Source organism: Pavona decussata, unplaced genomic scaffold (assembly GCF_977016875.1).
Source record: "Pavona decussata unplaced genomic scaffold, jaPavDecu1.1 SCAFFOLD_217, whole genome shotgun sequence".
Lineage (NCBI taxonomy): Eukaryota > Metazoa > Cnidaria > Anthozoa > Scleractinia > Agariciidae > Pavona > Pavona decussata.
Window position 1 is genome coordinate 1077501 of NW_028145622.1, and position 25000 is coordinate 1102500.

At 38.4% G+C, this 25000-nt stretch overlaps 4 protein-coding genes across 18 annotated transcripts in view; 3 read left to right on the top strand and 1 right to left on the bottom strand.

The window, feature by feature from the left end:
• LOC146459731 (uncharacterized) overlaps positions 1-25000 on the top strand; it is a 174935-nt gene that overhangs the window by 77015 nt on the left and 72920 nt on the right. For 4 of the 6 annotated variants that reach the window (XM_085089044.1, XM_085089043.1, XM_085089042.1 and 1 more), the window contains 2 exons: positions 2397-5114; positions 5531-5612. In XM_085089044.1, coding sequence (XP_084945170.1) covers positions 2397-5102 — 2706 coding nt within the window. In that variant the 3' untranslated portion in view covers positions 5103-5114; positions 5531-5612. Of the gene's footprint in view, positions 1-2396; positions 5115-5530; positions 5613-25000 lie in introns of those variants that run through there. The other 2 variants (XM_085089046.1, XM_085089045.1) reach the window with 1 other exon arrangement.
• The window catches only part of LOC146459734 (uncharacterized), a 159204-nt gene that overhangs the window by 32889 nt on the left and 101315 nt on the right, over positions 1-25000 (top strand). For 2 of the 10 annotated variants that reach the window (XM_085089054.1, XM_085089056.1), the window contains exons 3-6: positions 19465-19515; positions 19874-19992; positions 20994-21155; positions 21277-21354. In XM_085089054.1, coding sequence (XP_084945180.1) covers positions 19902-19992; positions 20994-21155; positions 21277-21354 — 331 coding nt within the window. In that variant the 5' untranslated portion in view covers positions 19465-19515; positions 19874-19901. Of the gene's footprint in view, positions 1-15993; positions 16167-19464; positions 19516-19873; positions 19993-20993; positions 21156-21276; positions 21355-21715; positions 21784-22068; positions 22229-22668; positions 22761-25000 lie in introns of those variants that run through there. The other 8 variants (XM_085089051.1, XM_085089049.1, XM_085089053.1 and 5 more) reach the window with 8 other exon arrangements.
• The window catches only part of LOC146459735 (borealin-like), a 135543-nt gene continuing 121113 nt past the window's right edge, over positions 10571-25000 (bottom strand). The window contains exon 15 of the transcript XR_014857836.1: positions 10571-11132. The gene's annotated coding sequence lies outside the window, so the exon portion shown is untranslated. The remainder of the gene's footprint in view (positions 11133-25000) is intronic.
• LOC146459736 (uncharacterized) overlaps positions 24801-25000 on the top strand; it is a 73145-nt gene continuing 72945 nt past the window's right edge. The window contains exon 1 of the mRNA XM_085089061.1: positions 24801-24915. The gene's annotated coding sequence lies outside the window, so the exon portion shown is untranslated. The remainder of the gene's footprint in view (positions 24916-25000) is intronic.

Here is a 25000-nt window from a genome sequence, read left to right on the forward strand (position 1 = left end):
TCGGCGTTTCTTAACTCGATAAAACTAGCAATACTTATCAGTACAAGTGGAAACGGCGGAATAGGAAAATTAGGAGTTTGTGTCTTTGTAAAGTGTGTTATCAAAAATGCGTACAAAATTTGGTTGTTTAGTATTTTTTCTTAAAGTCTTGAGATATCAGCGCCATTTCAAAAGGGGTGTGTGGAAATTTTATTGCAGTGCTAAATATCACCATCCTTTTTGTATTTTTGTCTATAACAAAAGGCAGCGATGTTAATACACCTTTGAAGGAGTCTTGTGTGAGTTAGGAGAAAGTCTCCGTAAGAACGTTCTGGTCGCCCAGACTTGAAAAATAGATTTGGCTTATTTTTTGTGTGTTGCAAGACTTTCACGCACTAATACCAAAACTGCAATCCGCTTGATTGGACACTTTAAGTCTTACGAGTTTGAAAGGAGTTTTGCTTCATCCGAGAGAATCACTGTGAGGGTTTATGTCGAGGCTTAAATTTAGTACAACTTTAAACATGAATTTAACAAGATCTAACAAACTCTATAATAAACAAAAAATCACAGTCGGATATTAAATCTTCATAATGACCGGCTTAATGAACACCTAAGATTTCCTTTTTGTTGTTGTTTATCGTCTTTTTGTCTGAACTTGCAATAATTTAACTAAGCCGCCACGAATATAGTTAATAAATTTCCTTCGATGTATTTTTTCTTCCTTTTCATTGGCCGAGAGCAAACCACGTGAAATGCAAATAACTGCCTACAAATAATGGTCTGCTCAATCACAATACTCTCCAAGTGTGTTTTGTTGCAAATAGTATTCTGCTTATGCGTAAATGAAACCACGCTCTTGTGAAAATGGCAGATCGCTTCCCTGAGCTGTCAGAGAGTGATTTGACATCTTTAGTTTATCAAAAGAACAGTGAGAATACTAAAAAAGCAACAAAAGTTGTCCTCAACGTCTTTCGAGAGTAGCTCAAAGAAAGAAAGAAAGAAAGAAAGAAAGAAAGAAAGAAAGAACGAAAGAAAGATAGACGAAGAGTCACTCATGCCATCGAAAGACAAGTTGACAACTGTTCTGAGAAAATTTTTACGCTGAAGCCAGAAAAAAGAATGGCGAGCTTTACACCGAAAACAAAAACAAACAAAAAACACACACACAAAAAAAAACCCACGGTGATCGAATGATAAAACAATTATTGAACTCGGTTATCGGAAAATATCGTTATTTGTCAGTGTCTCGCAGTTCAGTTATGTGCCTCAGTCTTCGGCTTCGGCAAATAACTGATCTGCTCGCCACTGACAAATCACGATATTTCGCTCAACCTCGTCCAATAATTTTTAATTGTTTTTTTTTTTGTTTTGTTTTTCTCATCATCAACTTTCACTGCCACTGTCACTGCCACACATAGTTGTATTCGTCGTCTTAAAACCTTTTTTTTTTTTCTAAACACCAAAGGAAAGTTTGTTCTTTTTTCTCCGTTGTATCCTTGGCTTTTATCGTTTCAATAACTTTATGTAAATAATTTTCTTTTGAAAAGTTAGGAATTAAACATTTTGTTGAGCTGGCTAAGAACGTAACAAGTTCTTTTTGTAGAACTCGGACATGTATCCGTCTTAACGAAGGATTTCTATTTTGGTCAACAATAGTTTCGTTGCTATCTGAAAAAAAGAGCATGAATTGCTAAACAAAGCCAAATTGAATGAAATCTAGGCTATACAATGATGGCTTGTTGAAACGAAACAGTCTCCACATTAGGTTCCGTCGCCTTGCCCCTCTGCCTAGAGAAAAAACAGTTTTCAAAATAATTAAAATATCTATCCATCATCATAAAGTGGTAATTTTGTCTCAAGGAACAAAATGTTTGGCTCATTTAACTAAGATAGAAGAATAATAAGAAGTAGTAAAAGGAAAATATAAAAGAAAGAACGCAAACTTGCAATGCAGTTACTTGGAACATAATTCCCCACTTCAGAAAAGTTCTCCTTATTAACCTCTGTTAAAACTTGGTTCCACTTTTAAAATTGGAAAATTTTAGTGTGTGTCATTGTCTATATTTCGTTTGTTTTGATTTGAAATCTGTTTTTCTCTATTATCATAAAAGACGATGAACCTCTGGTTTTCCTCCCCGCCTTGTATTGTTGATGTATTATAGCGGTCATGACGATGATGACGATGTCAATTACGGTTATTAAGATTCTTTGTAAAAGTGTACTCGTTTCTTCCAGTCGAAAATCAATTAAGTAGATTCAAAATAAATTACGCTGTGTAACATTTGACAGTCAGAGGCCTATTTCAACAGCAAGTTTAAAACACATGATCAACAAGCAAATTTTCCGATTTCCATTTTTTCCACTCAGGTGGAATCAAATTGTTTGAAAAAAAAAGTTATGTTTATGTTTGACAGGAAAAAGGCAGAGATGCAAACGACAGCTGTAGAAAAAGTTGGACCTCTGGTAATAACATCCCCGGAAATCTCCAAGCAACACTACAATACTATGAACGTGAACTTAAAATTGCAAAGGAAACGGGAGACAAATTACAAGAAGGGAAGGTTTGCTGTCATCTTGGGAACGTTTATTACAGTCATGGGGATTTCAAAAAAGCCATACACTACCATGACCTTTGCCTAGAAATCGCAAGAAAAGTGGGAGACGTCTCAAGTGAAGGAACGGCGTATGGTTATCTAGGCAACGATTATCAGGGACTCGGAGATTTCAAAAAAGCCATACACTACCATGAGCTTTACCTAGAAATCGCAAGAAAAGTGGGAGACGTCTCAGTTGAAGGAGCGGCGTATGGTAATCTTGGTAACGATTATCGGGAAATCGGAGATTTCAGAAAAGCCATGCGCTACCATGAACGTTGCCTAGAAATCGCAAGAAAAGTGGGAGACGTCTCAAGTGAAGGAACGGCGTATGGTTATCTAGGCAACGATTATCAGGGACTCGGAGATTTCAAAAAAGCCATACACTACCATGAGCTTTACCTAGAAATCGCAAGAAAAGTGGGAGACGTCTCAGTTGAAGGAGCGGCGTATGGTAATCTTGGTAACGATTATCGGGAAATCGGAGATTTCAGAAAAGCCATGCGCTACCATGAACGTTGCCTAGAAATCGCAAGAAAAGTGGGAGACGTCTCAGAGGAAGGAGCTGCATATGGTGCTCTAGGCAGTGTTTATGGTCGACTCGGAGATTTCCGAAAAGCCATACACTACCATGAACGTTGCCTAGAAATCGCAAGAAAAGTGGGAGACGTCTCACATGAAGGAAAGGCGTATGGTAATCTAGGATGCGATTATCGTAACCTCGGGGATTTCAAAAAAGCCATACACTACCATGACCTTTGCCTAGAAATCTCAAGAAAAGTGGGAGACGTATCAAGTGAAGGAACGACGTGTGGTAATCTAGGCAACGATTATCACACACTCGGAGATTTCAAAAAAGCCATTCACTACCATGACCTTTGCCTAGAAATCGCAAGAAAAGTGGGAGACGTCTCAATCGAAGGGAAGGCTTATAGTTATCTAGGCAACGATTATCACGGACTCGGAGATTTCAAAAAAGCCATTCACTACTATGACCTTTGCTTAGAAGTCGCAAGAAAAGTGGGAGACAAAGTCTTAACTGCCCAAGCGCTAACTAACCTTGGATCTGTCTTTGATTCAACAGGGTCTTTATGCGAAGCTGTAGAATGTTGTCAACGCAGTATAACAATGTTGAATGGTGTAAGGCGTGATCTCGCGTTTAATGATGACTGGAAGGTGAGCTTGCGCAATTTGTACCAAGACGCATATGCTAAATTATGGAAATTGTTGTTAAAGCAAGGCAAGTTTGTGGAGGCTCTTTTATCTGCTGAGCAGGGACGTGCACAGGCTCTAAATGATCTCATGGAGTTCAAGTATGCATCCAAAAATATCCAACCCGAATCTTCCACAGAAATAAAACTGACTATAACTGACATTTACAGTTATCTTGCTCCCAATACAGTTTTCATAGCGCTTGGAAACCAAGGAATAATTTTTTGGGTTTTACAGAGAGGGAAGGGTGTACAGCTAAGTGCAAAACAGATCCCCGATGGCCAAGTTGATGTCGAGGATTTCTTGGACACCACACTAAAGAAAATTCGTGGAAGAGCTTTTGTCAAATGTGAGGATCGTTCACTGGACATGGCAAAAGACGAAAATCTCTCAGATGCGAGATCCACTCCAGGAAAGAAGCAAAATCAATCCTCCAGTTCCCGGAATAGTGCCTTAAGTTTATTATATGAGACCATCGTGAGTCCTATACAAGATTTGTTACTTGCAAATGAAGTAATATTCGTTCCTGAGGGTCCACTGTGTTTGGCTCCTTTCGCTGCATTCATGGACTCAGATTCCAAGTACCTCTGCGAATCTTTTCGAATCCGCGTGATTCCATCGCTGACGAGTTTGAAATTGATCGCAGAATGTCCTGCTGATTACCACATTAAGAGTGGGGCGCTGATCGTGGGTGATCCTTGGATACAAGAGGTTACTTTCGAGGGGACGAAGTTTGCGCAGCTGCCATTCGCACGAAAAGAAGCGCAGATGATTGGGCGAATACTTCACACTACGCCGCTAATTGGAGAGCATGCAACGAAGAATGAAGTATTGAACCGACTCTCCTCGGTTGCTTTAGTGCACATTGCAGCACATGGGCGAATGGAAACAGGAGAAATTCTCTTAGCACCAAATCCTTCACCGGTATCACGGACTTCTATCGAGGAAGACTTCCTTTTAACAATGAAAGATGTACTGAATGTTCAGATGCGAGCAAGGTTGGTTGTGCTGAGTTGCTGTCATAGTGCCCGTGGGGAGATTAAGGCTGAGGGTGTGGTTGGCATCGCACTGGCATTTTTGGGTGCTGGTGCTCGGTCTGTTCTGGTGTCATTGTGGGCGATTGACGACGAGGCTACTATGGAGTTCATGAAAATATTCTATCAGCACTTAATGAAAGGTGAAAGTGCCAGTGCAGCTCTGAACCAAGCCATGAAATCCATGAGAGAATCTGACGAGTTTAGTGCAGTGGATTACTGGGCTCCGTTTGTACTCATTGGTGATGACGTCACACTAGAATTAGGCGGACAAGAGTAGCTGACCTCCTCTGTGAGTAGAATGATCAACGTTTGGGATAAAAGAATTTACTAGCTCTCATTAAAGTTATTTGCAGCTGATTTCCTTTAACTTTTTTTAAAAACTGATGAGAGATCCCTTCCCCGTTATATGTTTTAAAGATGTTGAAGTTGTTTTAGGAACTATGTTCTTCCTTTACAGAGGCAAAAAAAAGAAAGAAAAAAAGGAAAACACTAAAAATAAGAAAAAGAAAATACGTGGTCGCTACAACACTGACGTGTAGAATTACTTCAGACATTTGTTGTTGTCCATAATATTTGCTTGAGATTTATAATACTATTTACAAGGCTAAAAGGTTAAAAAATATATTAACTTTTTAGCCTTGTAACTAGTATTGTACATTTGTTGTTGTTACTCAAATTTGCCTTCCTGATATTTTTGCTTTATAGCTGGGGAACGCAGATCTGTGATAAATGAAGAAAAGACCACAAGACCATTTGTGACGGCTTACATCATGACGAAATTGCCATGTAGACTGCAAGCAGTCCCTTTCTGGATAGTCGAGAGGTCGCGCGAAATAGCCGAGCTGGCGAACGAGCGGAGGGGGGCTTGGGGAGAGGCGGAAAAAGGGGAAAGGAAAAGAAAGGGACTGCGCTCTTGGCTGTAACAGATGCGTTCAGGGTAACTCCACCCACAATTCGTTAAACCCATTCAAAACAATTAAAAATGACAGCTAACAGATAACAACTCCCCATTGTTATTCAATGACCTGACCAAAACATTAGGAGTGAAGAGGAAGAATCGCCAAGCTTGGGCATTGATCCGAGCTTCTCTGAAAAGCCAAAATCTCTAGAAGTTGTGGTGCCTTTGAATTTTTCTTCGAGGTCCAGAGTAAAAGAAATCGACAACACAAATGCTCGAAGTGTAATTAAGAACGTGGCGCAAGACAACTGGAAAGCTGTTGTTAATATCATATTTAAGCATCCTGCGGTGAATTCTGCCGACAAATTTTGTTTCGCGGATGCGAAAATTACGTTGTTCTTGTTGGCACCAATGTCTTTCAGAAATTTTGGGATCTTCTCGAAGGCAACTGCTTTTTAATAAACCAAATAAACCAAAGTCATTTGACTGCAACTGGTCTTCGATAATGCTGCGAAGCGGAACAACAACCACGATCGAAGCCGTGTTGGCAAAGTTTTTCGCTATTACAAAGCTTTGATATAATATGGATTTCCCGAAACCAGTGGGAAGAACGGCCATCACATCTTTTCCTGACAAGAGCGCTTCTGCTGCTAGCTTCTGTTCCTCTTTGAGAACTAAGCCGCCGATTTAATCGCTTAAATTTACGAAGACATCGCTGCTACTCTCCTTTCACGACTGAAGCCACTTTCCTAGTAATCTGAAATGTTGACATCCAAACGTGTGAAGAAGTTAATTACACATCAAACTTGTCTCACAGCAGCTATTGTTTATGGACCAATCGGAATTTTCCGTTGCTTGTGCGACGGGAAATTCGAACGCGTTAGTTACAGTTAAGAGCGCAGTCCCTTTCCTTCCCGCCTCTCCCCCAGTGTCTTCTCGTTTATTTCTCCTCGCTCCAGTCTCGCTGCGCTATGAGCGTACCCTCTCGACTAACTAGAAAGAGACTGCTTGCAGTCTAATTGCCATGAGAAGAAATTCATACCAGAGACTGTAAATAGCTTGTTAATTTTGAGTATCGTGTGATTTTGATTGGTTAAATAGCGGAGAGAATTTTTTTCATTTTATTAGAATTGTTTTTAGATAAATAATAAAGTGGACTCTCTATAAAATTGCGAATTATTTACCTGACCAAATTTTGAACGCTTTTTTTTGCCGAGAAAAGTTTGTGCTGAAAAGCAAAATTTTAGATTGAAACTTTAGTCATTTTTTTCTTCTTTTTTGCTGCTTACATAGAACATTAATAAGCAAACTGATAGAGGAAGAGAAAATTTGCATCTCAAAATAAAATGCATGCAATACAATAAGTCCCTAGATAAAAAAAAAAAAAAAAAAAAGATGTGATTACGTTATAAATATTTTGCTGGTACTACCGGCATATTACTCAGATGCCAGATAATAAGGAACTGTAAGATTTATTTTTTTGATTTATAAGAGCTTAATATCTAGTGATCGAAGACATTTATTTCAGAAATTATAACTACTAGGGAATAAGAATAGTAAGAAAAGAAGCAAAAACAACAGCAACAACAAAAACAAATAAAAAATAAAGAAAAAAGAATCACAAAAAAAAAACCAAGCAAAAAATTTGCCTAGATTTAAGCTGCAAGAATAAACTCTTAAACATAAAAATTACTGTTTAGTGGTGGAATTAAAATATAATTGTTTATTTGTATTTGTTTTAAATAAACTAGGGGTGCTGGAAATCGCATAAGAATAGTAAAACGAACTAGTAAAACGAATTAAAAATTGGTTCAGGAAAAACTGATTTTCTTTTCATGCCTAAGCTCTGTTTGTTTTAGATTTTCTAAGCGGTGAAATTACGACTACAAATGGAGCAACGAATTCCGATTTATAAGAGTTCAGATGACGGTCAAATTTCTTCCAATACGCTCCAAGCTTTAGTCAGATGTGTAATCATGTCAGTGGGTACCAGCTTACTGCTGGGTGGAACCTAGACACAAAAAGGCATCCTATCCATGAAGTTTAGTTTTAATTTTTCAATGTTGGGTAAACTGGATATTAGTCCTTTAATGCCAAATTGAAAAGCCACCATGTCAATTTAAAATAGTTTTCCTTCGAATAGTAAAGAGAAACTCGATTATCTGGACTTCTGAATTTTCCAGATTCTTACTCCGGGTTACTCAGAATTCTTGAAAAATATTACAGAGTCGAGATTTCTAAAAACATGCACATGTAACTCGGTGTTCGTGGGAAAGGCGCAACCCCAGAGAGCCAAATAATCCAGTTTCAACTGTAAATACCATACTACGTTTAGTTTTAGGATGAATAGTAATTTGTGGCATGATAAGAAAGAGTCACTAGAAGCTCAAGGCAGCCGTGTTTGCTGGAATACGTTTCACGCCTTCACATTGAATGGCTATCTCAAATAAAGGTTTAAAGTTTGGAAATTTCAATACTCTCCAGTGTATTGCTGAGTTATTCCTCCAGAATTTTAAATCTGTAAACCTGAAGTCCTTAGAGTTCTGACGATGAAATTCAAGTTTTGGGGTCTCTCTCGCTCTTTCTCACTCGTATTTTACTCTTTTACTCGCATTTGATCCTTTTTTGTCATTGTGAAAAAAAAATTGACGTGGGGTTCTGACGTTTCTGTATTCTCATTGGTTGTTGAAGTTTGCTGTAGATCCATGAGCCGAAAGGGGGGCATGCATCCACAACAATTTTTGACAATGTTCTGAAGCAACTTATCATCGATAAGGGGACAGACGCATAAATTAGAAGCCTTTCGCCTTGGGAGGGGGTACTTATGTAAGCCGAGGCGTTTTTCTCAAAGGATTCAGCATTCCCTTTCAGTTTGGCAGTCAGTACGGCAGAGTGTTCAGAGGAGAGGACCTGTAATCGGCAGGTTCCGACTTCGAATCCCCTCTCTGATCACTTCATGGATTTGTTTCATGTTTTTTTTTCAACGAGGAAAACAACAACCCGAACGACTTTTTGATTTTTTATGCTCATCTCTAAAATGTCCCATTATCGTCATCATCATCGTCACCACAACCACCACCACCGCCACCACCATCATCATCATCATCATCACCGTTATCGTCATTGTCGTCCTCATCATAAGGGATCTTACCAAAAATACAAGACGGCAACAACGACGTAATGAAAACAAAGGTCTAATGAACAAAACAATGGCTCTGCACGTGCGTTAAAATAATTGCTGCATTTCTTTGACGTCCTCTGCAAGGCAATGACGTGAAATAACCAACTTCAAAGTTTTAACGAGAACGTGGCCACAAGATAGTGAATTTTCTGTAGAAGAAAGATCCTCGCAGTTAGCACGTAACTTAGCAGTTGCAAAAAGAGCGCCAGACTAAAAACATTCAGGCTTGAATGGGATTCGAACCCACGACCTCTGCATGACCAACTGAGCTATCAGTAAACTAACTGGGAGCTGGTCATATTGTTATTATTGTGACTTCGTAATACAAACGTAACGAGGAATAAATTATTATGAATATATGAAACATGTATTCTGAACGGTGGATGGAAGATTAAACGGAAGAAGGTCCTCGTAGTTATGACGAAAAGAAACCTGAATTTTCTCTCTCTTTCTGGCCTTAAGTGCCGTTGCTACTAATGATGTTCCTGGATAAATCATTTACATTGTACAAGTTGAACGGACTGGAATAATCACAGATCAGATGACCTGGATATTCGTTTCTAAGTAACGCTTACGTTGACGTTGCCGTCGTGCATTCGTAAGGTCCCTAATCATCATCATTATCATCATCATCATCATCATCATCATCATCATCATTGTGGCCTGTCACTAGAGCGTTTAGTACATCCCACAGGGAATAACTTAGCCGATAAAAGATTTTACATCGGTCTAAACTTTACGATAAATGCTTTTATCTGGACTAAGCAAATCTCGGTAAGGACTATAAAGAAATCTGATTACAGCAGTGGAAAAGTCTCCTGAGTGTGTTGGCAATTGCCAAAACATGCTTTTTGTGTTGATTTCGGATATGTCCCTATAAAATAAATATTTAGGGATTATTTAAAAAGTCATTTTACATATCATCTTCGGTAGAAAACATATCGAGTACAATCGGACACCAACATTATCAAGGCTGTATTCTTAGAAAAATGAAAGAAATTTTAATCTCCAAAGGTCATAGCGTGTGCAATCATTGTGAAGCACGAAAAGACAACAAATAACGAACTCATCACATTCACGTTCTTGCAAAATGCGATGGAATCTGCCTGCTAAGATGGTTAAATAAACTTCTGCTAAGATGACGGATCTATTCTTGATTCTTTGGATTTTGAGAAGAGAGGATGTGAGATCTTAAAGTATGACCATTCAAACTAAGCAATACTTTCCTGTGGTGCTGTTTGTTATGTTATACAAGGTGGTTCTAACTTTTGCGGCTGTGGATGAGACTCTTAAGTATGACCGTTTCAATGAAAGCTAATGAGCAGTACTTTTCTGTGGGGCTGTTTGTTATGTTATACAAGGTGGTTCTAACGTTTGAGGCTGTGGATGAGATCCTTAAGTATGACCATTTCAATGAAAGCTACTGAGCAGTACTTTCCTGTGGGGCTGTTTGTTATGTTATACAAGGTGGTTCTAACGTTTGAGGCTGTGGATGAGATCCTTAAGTATGACCATTTCAATGAAAGCTACTGAGCAGTACTTTCCTGTGGGGCTGTTTGTTATGTTATACAAGGTGGTTCTAACGTTTGAGGCTGTGGATGAGATCCTTAAGTATGACCGTTTCAATGAAAGCTACTGAGCAGTACTTTCCTGTGGGGCTGTTTGTTATGTTGTACAAGGTGGTTCTAACGTTTGAGGCTGTGGATGAGATCATTAAGTATGACCGTTTCAATGAAAGCTACTGAGCAGTACTTTCCTGTGGTGCTGTTTGTTATGTTATACAAGGTGGTTTTAACTTTTGAGGCTGTGGATGAGATCCTAAAGTATGACCTTTCAAATGAAAGCTACTGAGCAGTACTTTCCTGTGGTACTGTTTGTTATGTTATACAAGGTGGTTCTAACGTTTGAGGCTGTGGATGAGATCCTAAAGTATGACCGTTTCAATGAAAGCTACTAAGCAGTACTTTCATGTGGTGCTGTTTGTTATGTTATACAAGGTGGTTCTAGCTTTTCAGTCTGGGGAAGAAACCCTAAAGTGTGACCTTTCAAATGAAAGCTACTGAGCAGTACTTTCCTGTGGTGCTGTTTGTTTAGTTATACAAGGTGGTTCTAACTTTTAAGTCTGTAGAAGAGTCCCAAAGTGTGACCACTGAGATGAAGCTACTGGGCAGCTACTGAGCAATACTTTCATTTCGCACTATCTGACACACTGTTTAAATGTTATTCTTCTTTTTGAGTCTATTTTGGTTTAAATCTTTCTTTTAAGTATAAAAAAATTCAAATGAAAGCGCGGAACTAAACCTCATTGGTATAGAACATTGTATTAAAGTTAGTTTCAGTAGTATCTCTAGCAACCTTTGTGGTATCCCAGGAGCCATGGTATGGAATCCCAAATAAATGGGTTCCCAAATCTCCACTGATTAAAATCAGTAGGTAAAGGATGGTTTAAGTGTATGGGTGGGGAAGTGGTTGTGTGTAGAACAAAAAAATCATTAGTAAAACAGTTAACCATGTAAGTGGTTATATTGAGCGAGAGACCTCTGCAACGCAGCACTCTCAAGCTCAAATAGTGTTAAGTAAAGTAACAAAAACAACTAAAACCTAAAAGAAATGTTGGATTATAATACCAGAGAAAGCCATGTTAAGGGAAAAGCATGTATATAGGGAAAGCCATGCATGTATATAGGGATTAGCTAGATCGGGGGAGGGATAAAATATGTTTACGGATTGGGGTTAACGGAAAACCCTGCATAAGGATTAGGGTTTAAGCTTGCTTGGGGGAGGGGAAACCCTGTATAGGGATTAGGGTTAGCTTAATTGGGGGGTAGGGGAAACCCTGTATAGGGATTAGGGTTATCTTAATTGGGGGGTAGGGGAAACCCTGTATAGGGATTAGGGTTAGCTTAATTGGGGGGTGGTGGACACCCTGTATAGGGATTAGGGTTAGCTTAATTGGGGGGTAGTGGAAACCCTGTATATGGATTAGGGTTAGCTTAATTGGGGGGTAGGGGACACCCTGTATAGGGATTAGGGTTAGCTTAATTGGGGGGTAGGGGAAACCCTGTATAAGGATTAGGGTTAGCTTAATTGGGGGGTAGGGGAAACCCTGTATAGGGATTAGAGTTAGCTTAATTGAGGGGTAGGGGAAACCCTGTATATGGATTAGGGTTAGCTTAATTGGGGGGTAGGGGAAACCCTGTATAAGGATTAGGGTTAGCTTAATTGGGGGGTAGGGGAAACCCTGTATAGGGATTAGGGTTAGCTTAATTGGGGGGTAGGGGAAACCCTGTATAAGGATTAGGGTTAGCTTAATTGGGGGGTAGGGGAAACCCTGTATAGGGATTAGGGTTAGCTTAATTGGGGGGTAGGGGAAACTCTGTATAGGGATTAGGGTTAGCTTAATTGGGGGGTAGGGAAAACCCTGTATAAGGATTAGGGTTAGCTTAATTGGGGGGTAGGGGAAACCCTGTATAGGGATTAGGGTTAGCTTAATTGGGGGGTAGGGGAAACCCTGTATATGGATTAGGGTTAGCTTAATTGGGGGGTAGGGGAAACCCTGTATAGGGATTAGGGTTAGCTTAATTGGGGGGTAGGGGAAACCCTGTATAAGGATTAGGGTTAGCTTAATTGGGGGGTAGGGGAAACCCTGTATAGGGATTAGGGTTAGCTTAATTGGGGGGTAGGGGAAACCCTGTATAGGGATTAGGGTTAGCTTAATTGGGGGGTAGGGAAAACCCTGTATAAGGATTAGGGTTAGCTTAATTGGGGGGGTAGGGGAAACCCTGTATAGGGATTAGGGTTAGCTTAATTGGGGGGTAGGGGAAACCCTGTATAGGGATTAGGGTTAGCTTAATTGGGGGGTAGGGGAAACCCTGTATAGGGATTAGGGTTAGCTTAATTGGGGGGTAGGGGAAACTCTGTATAGGGATTAGAGTTAGCTTAATTGAGGGGTAGGGGAAACCCTGTATAAGGATTAGGGTTAGCTTAATTGGGGGGTAGGGGAAACCCTGTATAAGGATTAGGGTTAGCTTAATTGGGGGGTAGGGGAAACCCTGTATATGGATTAGGGTTAGCTTAATTGGGGGGTAGGGGAAACCCTGTATAAGGATTAGGGTTAGCTTAATTGGGGGGTAGGGGAAACCCTGTATAGGGATTAGGGTTAGCTTAATTGGGGGGTAGGGGAAACCCTGTATAGGGATTAGGGTTAGCTTAATTGGGGTGTAGGGGAAACCCTGTATAGGGATTAGGGTTAGCTTAATTGGGAGGTAGGGGAAACCCTGTATAGGGATTAGGGTTAGCTTAATTGGGGGGTAGGGGAAACCCTGTATAGGGATTAGGGTTAGCTTAATTGGGGGGTAGGGGAAACCCTGTATAGGGATTAGGGTTAGCTTAATTGGGGGGTGAATGTCATCACTTCAACTGTCGCATTACCTCAAAATAAGATAAGCAAAACAACAATAATTCTCACGTCACTGGATAACCCCCTGATTAAGCCGGTATGTTTCTAGACTGTAAATGTTAACAGATGTTGCCGAGAAATAAAACCTTTTTTTCTTTGAAACAACATTGATTTACTTTTTGTGAACAACGGAACAGTGGGAATGCAGATCTCAGAAAGATTCTGTGGCCAAATGGTTTGGGCGTCATTTTTCTTTGACAGGAGAACTTGCTTCACATTGCGTGTTTCCCATCCTTGGAGTATAAATCAAGCATGTGAACTGTTGTAGAAATATAAAAATAAAAATTAAAAAATGCGAGAAAGTAGCAACCTTTTTGAAGATGGGCAGGTTTAAAATTATCCAAGCACTTTATTGATAGGAAACAGTTAGCAAGCCAATAAATGGAGATTTGAAAAGTTATTTTCTTCAACTAGAAAATTTGAGAACTACAATACTGCAATGGAAACCTTGAGACGAACTAGCTTCCCATCCAGGAGAGTGGGAAGAAAAGGGGTTTTTCTACTTCCTCTATGCCTGAAAAACTGAAAGATGATTGTCAAAATGGCTGACCCTCTCGGTTCGCATAGTCAATTATTTGAAGCACGTTATTAAGACCTTGCGAGACTTATCACAAAGACCTCACAAAGAACATTATTTTGGCTCACAATTTACCCGCCACTGCCCATCATCTTGCTTTAAAGAATTTGAAGCATTCACACTGTGCTTAAACGAAAATATTAAAAAAAAAAAGTTTGTTATAATTTGCCAGCGTCTTTTCCGCGCCCAGCCCCAAGCTTGAACGGCTGAGAAATCAGTGGTGACGTGTATATCTGCATTTTGATTTAAAAAAGTTCTCGTTGGATGCCCCCGTGATCGATGTATTCTGTCCTTTAATTGGAGAATTTGAAGCCACTGACACACCTAAAGAACAGTCGACTCCCGATAACTCGAACCCTCGCTAACTCGAACCAAAATCGATTTCCCCAGGATTTGCGTTTAATATACAGCTACTGTAATTTACCCTCGGTAACTCGAACCTCCCGCTAACTCGAACCAATTTTCATTTCCCTTAAGGTCATTTTCTTTATAATTCTACCCTCGTTAACTCGGGCCATATACTTGTCAAGATGCGACAGGTCAAAACAAACAGTACTGCAACCAATACATTGAATTTATTTTGAAGCAGCCGTGAATTCTTTTAGTCTTTCCTTGCATTACACAAAACGTGCCAGTCCAGTACTTCTAATTTAGGGAACATTTGACCACAGATCGAAAGTAAAGCCCTAGGCCGTATTAACTGACTATTTCTCGAAAAAGTAAATCGCATGAACTCTGTATCAGTAGCCCGATATTGTTCTCCTTAAAACCTGCAAAGTTCGCAGTTTATTAATAGTCTTCTCCTGCTGCTTTGCTTTAATTTGTTTTCCGTTACGTTACGTTCGGATTATTATTTAGAAATATTCCCCTATTTTCACACGACTTCTCTACTACTAAATTTGATTAAAATTTACACTGGGTAAGAATAGAAAGACGCGGTAAACAACGTTCTATCCTCAATTCCTGTCATTTGTTCTCAACTCCCGATAACTCGAACCTTTTTCAATTTTCGTTTAAGGTTCGAGTTATCGGGAGTCGACTGTATCAATGTCAGGCCGTAAGGGGGAGAGGGAAGACCGAGAAAGGCCGGTAGGGCTTTTGAACAAAGCCGAGATGTTCTGTTCATTGCCTCGCTGCAGGACATCTGTGTATCGTCAGTAAACTCACTATACTTCATTGAAAATTTGTTAAAAAGTCCACTGAAATAGCCAAAAGTACCCATTACGGGTAAATATATTGCTTTCAAGCCCCCTGATTGTAGCCAGTACGACTAACAAAATAATGTTCAAGGACAAAAATATTCGTGGATGTTTGTTTTGCCGGACAAATGGAGTGACAGAAAGTAACTGCATGCAAGAATCATCGGACTTCAACGCTTTTTCGCTTTCAACCGTGATTTTTCCCAACACTTATTTCTCCCATCTTGTAACTTGAATCTGTCGCTAATACTCTCCGTTTTTATAAGTCAAAGAACGTTTTATTCAAACGTTTAGGACGCCTAAAGCTTCATCTAGTGTTGAGATTTCACAGGCAGTACAACACGCTTTTTAGACGTTTGGTCGGGAAGAAAGCTCGAATACTATGACTTAAATATTTCTAACCGTAATTGAAAACTAGTATTGTTTAAATTTTAGTTTTCGAAGCCGAACTGCGAGACCTGAGAGTTCATTGTGAGCGGAAATACTACATGACTGTGATTGATGTGCCGAGTGCAGAGAGATTGTCATTTCAGCCCAGCTCTCCCCTCTTCCGACCCAATAATAATAATAATAATAATAATAATAATAATAATAATAATAATAATAATAATAATAATAATAATAATAATAATAATAATAATACCCTGGAGCAAATAAAAATTCAACGCCATGGTTTGATTTTGTTTAACATTATTTTTTACAACCAGTTCAGTTTCTGTTTCATTTCCTCAACGAGTTAATAAATGAAGTATAATTGATAAATTCTCTAAATAGCCTAAGCGAAAAGCTTTTACATGTAAAACAATCTAATATTTCTCCAGTTTCCATTTCTGCTCCACATGAACCTTGTCAAAGTGTATTTTCAACGTACGACGTAATAACATCTGACAAACAAATTTCAGTTTCTTGGAGTGAAGATAGAGTTCCGTGATTTTGAGGTTTACTTTTCAACGTGAGATTCGTCGACGCAAATCTCTGAAAACTCATCAAAAGTAAGTGAACAGTATAAAGACACCAAAGGTTTCAGGTAAGCACAACTTTAAAATCATGTTTTGTGTGTGAACGGAACGGTTCACGTAGTTTAGCACGTTTGAATTGAGCGAAAGAACATGAACAACACAGTTAGACAAACTCGGGTCAGTATCTTTATAGCGGTAGGTGGATTTCTGTAGTCTTGTGTTTCTCTTTTGTCTGGCTGGTTACCCAATGGAGATGAACCTCGATAAAAACGTGTAAAGAATTTTATAAACTGTCTAAACACGATATTCCTCATAATGTTACACCAAGAGATGGGAGATTTTTTTTTTTTCTCAATTATTCCACGAGGCGCTCGTTGGATATGAGATGAAAGATAGCCAACGAGACTATTTAAGCGCCGAGTTGGCTATCCAACAAGCGCAAGTGCAATATTTTGTTTTTGAAAACACTCAAGAAAAATTTCTAGATATGATCTTGCTAATTTCTTTTTACGACAGTTTAATGGTCACTATTTCTCGGGTATGGTATAATGCTCATATACCATGGCAACTAAACCAATCAAATTCCTGAAATTGCATTATGTAATAATCCAGGTTTTAATAAATAATATAAATCATAAAGGGAATTTGCAAGAGCGAAGAATATTTTCAATAAAACTTAGATTTTTCCTGAAGTATTACCCGGGACTTTCAATTTCCATGCAAGAAACCGAAACAAATCAATCGTGTTTTACGACGCCAAGCGTTGGAATTATTTATCTTGTGGCTGGACTGTTTCTCGGAATAAAGATTAACTGACATGCTTCGAAGCATGTCACACAGATTCATCATCCGCAATACCTTGTAAAGACACTTGAAGTTTTTGCGAAGTATAACTATAAAACTATGCGGCTTTGTATGTGGACTGTCTGGCGTATTACACAGGTTACAGATTAAGAAAGGCAGTAAAAGGCGGCTAGACAAACTTGATATTTTTCCTCTCTGATAACGACTGAAGATGGCACTCTTTCTAAACTGCTTAAGTTATTTTATCTAAAACTGAGCGCAAATCGAAATTCGTTGAATTTTGTTTCCTGGGTTAAAAGTTTGATCAAGGAAATGTAATGTGGAAAAGAAACATTGCTGTTGTTTATTTGTCTAAAAGCTAATTTATGTACATTTACTGTACCGAACTCTACCGTACATAGAAACTCGCATGCAAATGATTGATGCTAATTCTACATTTTGAGCAAAAATAAATGCCCAGGAAATGCTCATGCAAAGGTGAGATTAAAAGAAGACAGGCAAACAGCCTTAATTCAATTTGTAGGATTTTTTGACAATGAGTCTTTAAGCTGTTGCCCGTGAGTTTCAATAAAACTTCGGAGGCAAACTAGCTTCATTTGAATCTGTCTTGAGATTTTCTGCTCCCGCCTGGTTAAATGTCGTGTTCGCTTACACGAGTTAAGTTTTGTTTTGATTAGACCAAAAACGGATTTGTGAACACGATAAGTTGTTTCCCATTGCCATATAATTCCGTGGCATGAATCTCTCTGCCTTTTACTACACAAGATCCAGCCTAAGCGACGCGTTGAGTTTCCAGGGCTCGTATTATTAATTAAAAGTATATTTTCACCCATGACGTCGTAAAGTGTGGTAAATATTTTGGCGCCTTTTTCATCTTTCTATCTTTTTTTTTTTCTTTAAAGTTTCAATGTTGGCTTCATCTCAGAAAATAACTCCTAATAAAGACTTCGGTTTCTTGGAATGAAAATATAGTCATTACCACGCTTTTGAATATCCACCTTTCAATGAGAAGTTTGTCGAGGCAAACACACTGATTATCTTGTTTCGGCATTTAATACTGTGTCAAAACTAGAAAACGTTTGAGTGTAATTCAACACTTTAGAGAAGAACCGGTCAACCCTAAGTTTTCTTCTCCGCCCCGCATGATTCGTGTTTGTAGTTAATTAATTTATTGACTTTCTATCAGGTGATAATTTATTTCGGTTTCTGAGAATAAAGAAATAGTTGCAATTTTTTTTTTTGTTTTTTTTGTGAAGCTCGCTTTTCAGTATAAAATATGTCGAAGCCAATCACTACTGAACACTGAGGGCTGTATAACTTAAGTAATCTAACAGGTCGAGGAGAAAGATAACAACAAAGCGTTTAGACGGACAGAGGATGAATATCTCACCAGATTGTGCTAATTTTGTTATCTGAGCTGATAGCTGCGTAGCTTCCCTAATCGGGGAGAGAGAGGGGGAGCGATAAAAAAAATGGGGGACTTCCCCTCTTTTGTCCACTTATTTTTCCTCGTTTCCACTCCCCCTCCCCCTCCCTAAATATTACGCCAACTACGCTGGCTATGAAACTGAATGCCTTCTTGTTTCCACAATTAGAAACTGTTCACACAAGCATAATTCGCCAGAACATTTTGCTAAAAAAATCCCTTGCTGTCATTTGGTTGACTAAAAGAAAAATTTTTACCCAGTGAATTAAATAGGGAAAACATAACAAAGACTGCCGATTGATTAAACTTGCATTAAAGTTTTTTTGCCGAACGTAAAAATTTTACAAACGGACGAGACGCCACTCAAACGTGTTAAAAAAACATGCCTACACGATCCTTGCGTGCGAGGAATCCCAACGTAGGATTAAAGGCTTGCATTTTCCACCCTGAACGCAAACGTACCTATAAACAAAGACGAACACCCGTAAAAAACAAAAACAAAAACTTCTGGCGTTGGCTGAGAAATAGCCTGGCCTCAAGTAAAGTCATTTGAAGATATGCGGACCACCACGGAAATCTAGTTTCTTTTTCAGTGGCTGCCATTGAGTTCATAATTACCTTTAAAATACTCAGTGTCTGTATGAAAAAAAAGTAAAAAGTGTTTAATTCACGTTAAACCATGATTTTGTCTTTTGTTACTGCAAATTTTGTTGGTATTATAATATTGCATGACTGATGCCAGCAATTCTGTTGTTCCTTTTATGTTCTTTAGTAAGCGTTTCGAACATTTTTCGTTGGTTGTCATGGCCATGGGAGAAACATAACACTTGTAGCAAGGATGTCACTTAAGGATGACGAAAAAACTTTCCTGTGTCAGAAAATGCATCTTTTATCTAAGTAACGAATGTGAAATCCCCAAAAACTATGTGAGCACAGACCCCTACTTGGCACCCCGAGTCTTACTCTAGCGTCTAGAAGGATTTTTAATGATTGACTTCTGCTCCTCGGGTCTAGTCAGTAAGTTGCTTGTTTATGGAGTTAGTTGAATGTTTTTCCTCTTTGAAACATAACCGTCTGTTCTTCAAAAAACAACAAATGGAGTGACTAATGTGGGCTAATGGAATTTTCTCCCGTAGCAAGCCACCTTGACAAGTCACGTAATGTAAATCATACCCTGGGCTTCTGAGGTAGGTATTAATTTCTTCCACTTTATTCATGTGTTAGCCAAATGAGCTTATCTAGAGCGGTTTTTTGGCTCCTTGGCCTGGGTGGAAGGGGGGGGGGGGGGGCAGATTCCCCCACCCTTAATTAATAACTCCGAGAGTATTAAGAGTGAAGTAGTAAAGGTGAATATTGCTGACTCCACACGACGTTACATTGCGTTATGATTTCCTGAAGGCGTCCATCTTGGTCCCGTTTATTTTTCTTCACCTCTAGAACTCATTGGTTTTGTCTTTATACAGACCTTTCTTTCTGTTTTAAACTGTTTTAATGCAACAACAGTAACTTGCAAACTAAACGAACGCGCAAACATTCGCTCTATAGCATTTTCAGGAAGATACTTGCAGCATTTATGGCGAGGAGTCCAACCAAAGCTGCAAGTGAAAGTGACGTCACACCAGCTGGTGAGGAAACGCTGGATTTTGATGACGTCACCTTGAGAGGTAAGAAATATGTTACTTCCTTTTTCAGAACACTGTAGAGAGCCACCTCAGTATTAATTCTTACTTCCTGGGTAGCCTTTAGTGCAGGTGTATATTGGGCAGTGGATGTCGAACATATTCCTTCCGGTGAAAAAGGCCAGAATTATAGCCTTAAAGATGAGTTTTTCTATTAGTATTTGTCATTTAAACGAAATAAATTTTTAATATGAATACCGATTGTCTTTTTCATTTTGCTGTGAGTCTACTTGGTTAAAAACTCCATTTTTAAAAGCAATGAGTTGTATGAAAAGATAGTTCAAGGTTAATGGGTGGAGTTTTCTAGCTAAAGGGATGATGCAAAAACCAACCCTTCTTTTCCTTTGTGTGTTTTAAGTCTCTGCCCGACCAGGAATTACAGATACTCTAATCTGACTATTCCACACTCAAAGACGTATGGGTAGATTGCTACGAGTGAGGGATTGTGGTTTCATTCGGGTGGAGGAATTAAGAATAGACATTGCGCCAAACAACAAAAGATTTTTTGGACGTTCCCTTTGCTTAACTCTTGTTTAACCTTCTTCGTTAAACAGCGTTTTCCTTGCAGGTCACAGACGAGTGTTTTAAATCACGTCTCTTGCCAACGAGTCAGTTTGATAACACCCTGAAGAAGAAAGGCCGTGCCTTGCGCAATATTGCCAAAATATATTTCCCTGACAGTTAACTAGCCTTGCTCTTTTCTGCATTTTTTGTCTGCAAATGCCATGGCTTTTTTTGAGATTTCCACTTTTTCTTCAAAGCGATCCCCCAATACCCCACTAGTACGAGACTCCTCATTGTTATCAGATATTACCCCACTATCCCTCGCCATACCTTACTTTTTTTTTTTTTTTTACATAAAATTACAACAATTTGCAACAATTTAACACTTTCGCTATGCTTCGTGGAAACCAACCTCACCCGAACTTGCTTCCCTATCCCAAATTTTAGGCGATGAATAACACTTTTCATTTGCTTTCTTTTAGCCATAGCAGAGGTTTACAACACTGAAGGTAACGACAGATACAGGCAGGAAGATCTCACCAACGCAATTCATTTCTACACGGAAGGAATTAACGTGAACTGCAAGGATGAAGAACTGAAGGCCGAACTGTACAGCAACAGGGCGGAGGCCTATTTTTGTTTAGGTTAGAATTTTCTAATTGTTTATGCTTTGCCTAACTAAGATATTTAAATGTCGCTAATTTAAAGAGCACTTTGTATTAAGACCACATTAATGTATTACCTCTCCGCTCTGTTCTTCTTCAGGAAATTATAAAGGTTCGCTGAATGATGCTAAGGTTGCTATTGACTTACAGCCATCGTTGGTGAAAGCGATCGTGAGAGGTAAGAGTTCTAAAAAAAATACATCTCGTTTTACCGAGTCGGTGGTAGCTATATTAGTAGAGTGTGCTGTGACAAATTTCAATTCTTAATCACCGCTTAATGTTACATGTGCTGAAAATTTACTTTGCATTTATAGCAGATTAAGCTCCGCATCATTAAGTTTAAAATACCGCTTCAGTATAGATGTTTTATGCAAAATTTTAGTATTTCGACTTTAATTGCGGCTAAGCAATCTCGTGATAACACATCAAAGGTCGCCTTGCCTTGAGTGTCCTCAGAAGTGTCCGTTAGTAATATTGTACGAGCCACACTATTATTAAGAGAAAATAATACCGAACTAACATTATTCTTTTTTTACTAGGAGCAAGTGCCTGTCTTCAGCTGAATGAGCTTGAAGAAGCCATCAAGTGGTGTGAAAAAGGATTAGCCGTATCCTCTATTAAAGATGCAACAACAAAAAAAATTGACCAAATTGACATTTTATTATTTTCCTTCATTCCTGCTTTTGTGAACGATCTTACGCAAGACTGGTCAGAAAAAAAAAATATTCCTTTGATTTTTTATGACTATTGTAATGTTTCTGTTTTTCTTAAATTTTGGAAGAGGAAACCAAGTAGACAAACGGACAAGGAATTAAGACACCTCATTCATTTGACATTTTGCCTTGTTTTTCGGTTTTGTCAATTATTGCCGGATAACCTTGACTTATGTAAGATTGACAAGAACAACCAGACGTTGTTAGAATTGAGGAACCGCTCTGTCAAGGAAAAGAACAAGCTACAAGATGCAGGCGGAGAGGACGATGCAAATGAATCTGACATCTCAACTGCTACTGAGAAAACACTGGACAATGATGAAGAAACTACTTTAAGAGGTAACAACGAGTTCAATGATGATATTAATGATCACTTATGGTGCAAGAGCTGCAGACGGCGCAGTTTAATGAGGAGCTGAAGGCGTAAAACAAAATAGTGTTTACTTTATCCTGTTGGGAGGTTTCGTCACTTCGTCTCCTTATTGACAATGAAATCCTTGTTGGTGAGGCCGGGCTTCAGAAACAAACAAACAAACAAACAATAAAACAAACCAAAAAAGGAAGAAGAAGAAGGAACTCTGAAGAGAATCAGTGAAAGTGCTTTCGGACCGTTTACGTTCTTTACAATGACTTACAGCGCAACGAAATCCGTTTAATTAAAAAGAAACTTATCAAAACTGTATTAGTAGTACCTTTGCTGGGAAAACTCATGCAGCAGCAATGTTGAAACTAATTTATTCCTAAAAATGCAATGTGCCTTTTAATCTCCTTCATTTTAGCAACTGCAGAGCTTTTCAAGAATCAGGGAAATGATGAATTTAGAAGGAAAGATTCCAGCAACGCCATATTGCTTTACACCAAAGGAATCAAAGTGAACTGCAAGGATGAAGAACTGATAATGTATTTTCATAATAATGAATAATTAAATAATTAAATAAATAAAGGTGATTTACCTTTAATCGGGCACTCATCAGCACAGTATACTTACATTTATCAATTTTCGCGCAGGTAATTTTCATGATTCACTAAGTGATGCAAAGACTGCCACGAAATTACAACCATCTTATGTCAAAGCGATTGTTACAGGTAAGAGTTACCAAAAAAAAAATGATGTTCCTGCAGCCTTCAATCGAGTCTTGATCTGCTACTCATTCTAACTTAAATTTATATAACTTGTGATCTAATCTACAATTCTTAACATTTAGAGTAACATCTGTGTCGATTACTTTACACTCAGCAATTTAACGAGCATTAATTAACCAGGTTTTGTTAAGTTATTTAATCAGTATGTGGATTGGGCAAATTTGTGAAGGCAACCAGTTATTTCTCGTGTGATTTTGTTTGTATATCATATCACAGAGCTTATCTTATTATTTTTATTTAAGAATTGGTTCATGCTAAGCGTGCGTATATCGAGTTATGGATGCACGCGGGAAGTTTAGAGAGCACGAGAGAAGCGTAAGAGTTGCTCGAGGCGTAGCCGAGAGCAACTTTAGCTTCTTGAGTGCTCTCCAGACTTCCCAAGTGCATCCATAACTCGATATACGCACAGCTAAAAGCATGAACCAATTCTTTTATAACATAGTGAAAATAAAGTTAATGATTCCTGGAAAACAGGTTTTGCTCCCGATTAATTACCAAATTCTCTGTACAAAAAAAGGGCGAAAATGGTTTCTCGTATCGGTTTAATCGTAGCGTTTCATTAAACTTCAAGCTCTTATAAATATACATGTTTTATAGTGTTGTCTCTCTGTAAAAGTTTTTTAATAACACAGCGTGCGCATGCTTCCCCCATCTGACTTGCACACGTCATCGGATGTACGCACGGCCGTGCGTATGTTGAGAAATGTACCATGATGACGCCAATAGGAATTAGATTGGGATGCACGCGCGCTATGTTATTTTATTGCAATAATAATAATAATAATAATAATAATAATAATAATGATAAATAGTTTTAGCATTTAATTACAAGGATTTTTATGATTAGAAGTTCGGAGGTTAATTGTAAATTTGTAATTTGTAATTTGGTCGTTACATTGATTGGCTACGGCTGGGCGCCCAATCATTGTTTAAGTAATCTGGGCATCCAGAAGTTTTTACTGCCATTTTATAATAATAATAATAATAACAATGTCTTTCTTTTTTATAATAATAATTGTTATATACGTTTTTATTTTTATTTTTCCCTTTCATCGAGTTACTTATTACGTAATCTATTTTTTAAGAAAAGTTGATGTGATGTCTCACGACTTTACCGTCTTAATAAAATGCAGATGTTAATTCGTGGAGGCATGATGTTGATACATCATGGGCCAAGTAAAATGACAAACTGATATCATTTTTTTTATTAGGGGCAAATGCCTGCGTTCAGCTGAATCAGTTTGAGGAAGCCATCACGTGGTGTGACAAGGGATTAGCAGTATCCTTCTCAGTCTTCCTATAGCAGAAACGTAACCACTAATAAAGATGAATTTATTCATTTTTAGAAAAAAAAATGGATTGTGACGTCGTTTTCCGTGTATCATAAGAAGCTTTCTTTTGAAAAGTGGCACTCCAAGAGGGATCCAAGTGCTGATAGCGAAGACATTGATAATTAGACATTAACAAGTGACTCTTTTTATTAACTAGTTTCTTTAATCACTTGGCAGCCTTTTAAAACATTTTTTAAACCTTTCTTTAGGCCTTTGAACATTTGTCCTTTTTTAAAAGAGAGAACAGAATGTGTTAGGTCGAAACGTAGTATTGTAGACTGAGCCTCAATGTAATGTTTTGAAAGTCAGTGTCAGACGGCATATTACGAAATATTTTAATCGAGATAATGACCGCTCCCTATTATCAGTATTCCTTTTAAAGGTTTGAAAACCTTTTTAACCTTTTTTTCACGAATTAGAAATCTTGACTAAGGTAAGATTGACGAGAACAACCAGAAGTTGATAAAACTAAGGAGCAGGTCGGTGAGCGAGCAAAACAAGCTGGAAGCTAATGGGGAAGAGGTAGGGAAGGTTCCATCTGAAACGCAAACAGTAAGTTTGATAAACAATAACTAAGTTTTATTCAGTGATTATTGGTTTTTGAAAACGAATTTAAGTAGCAACAGTTATGGAAAAT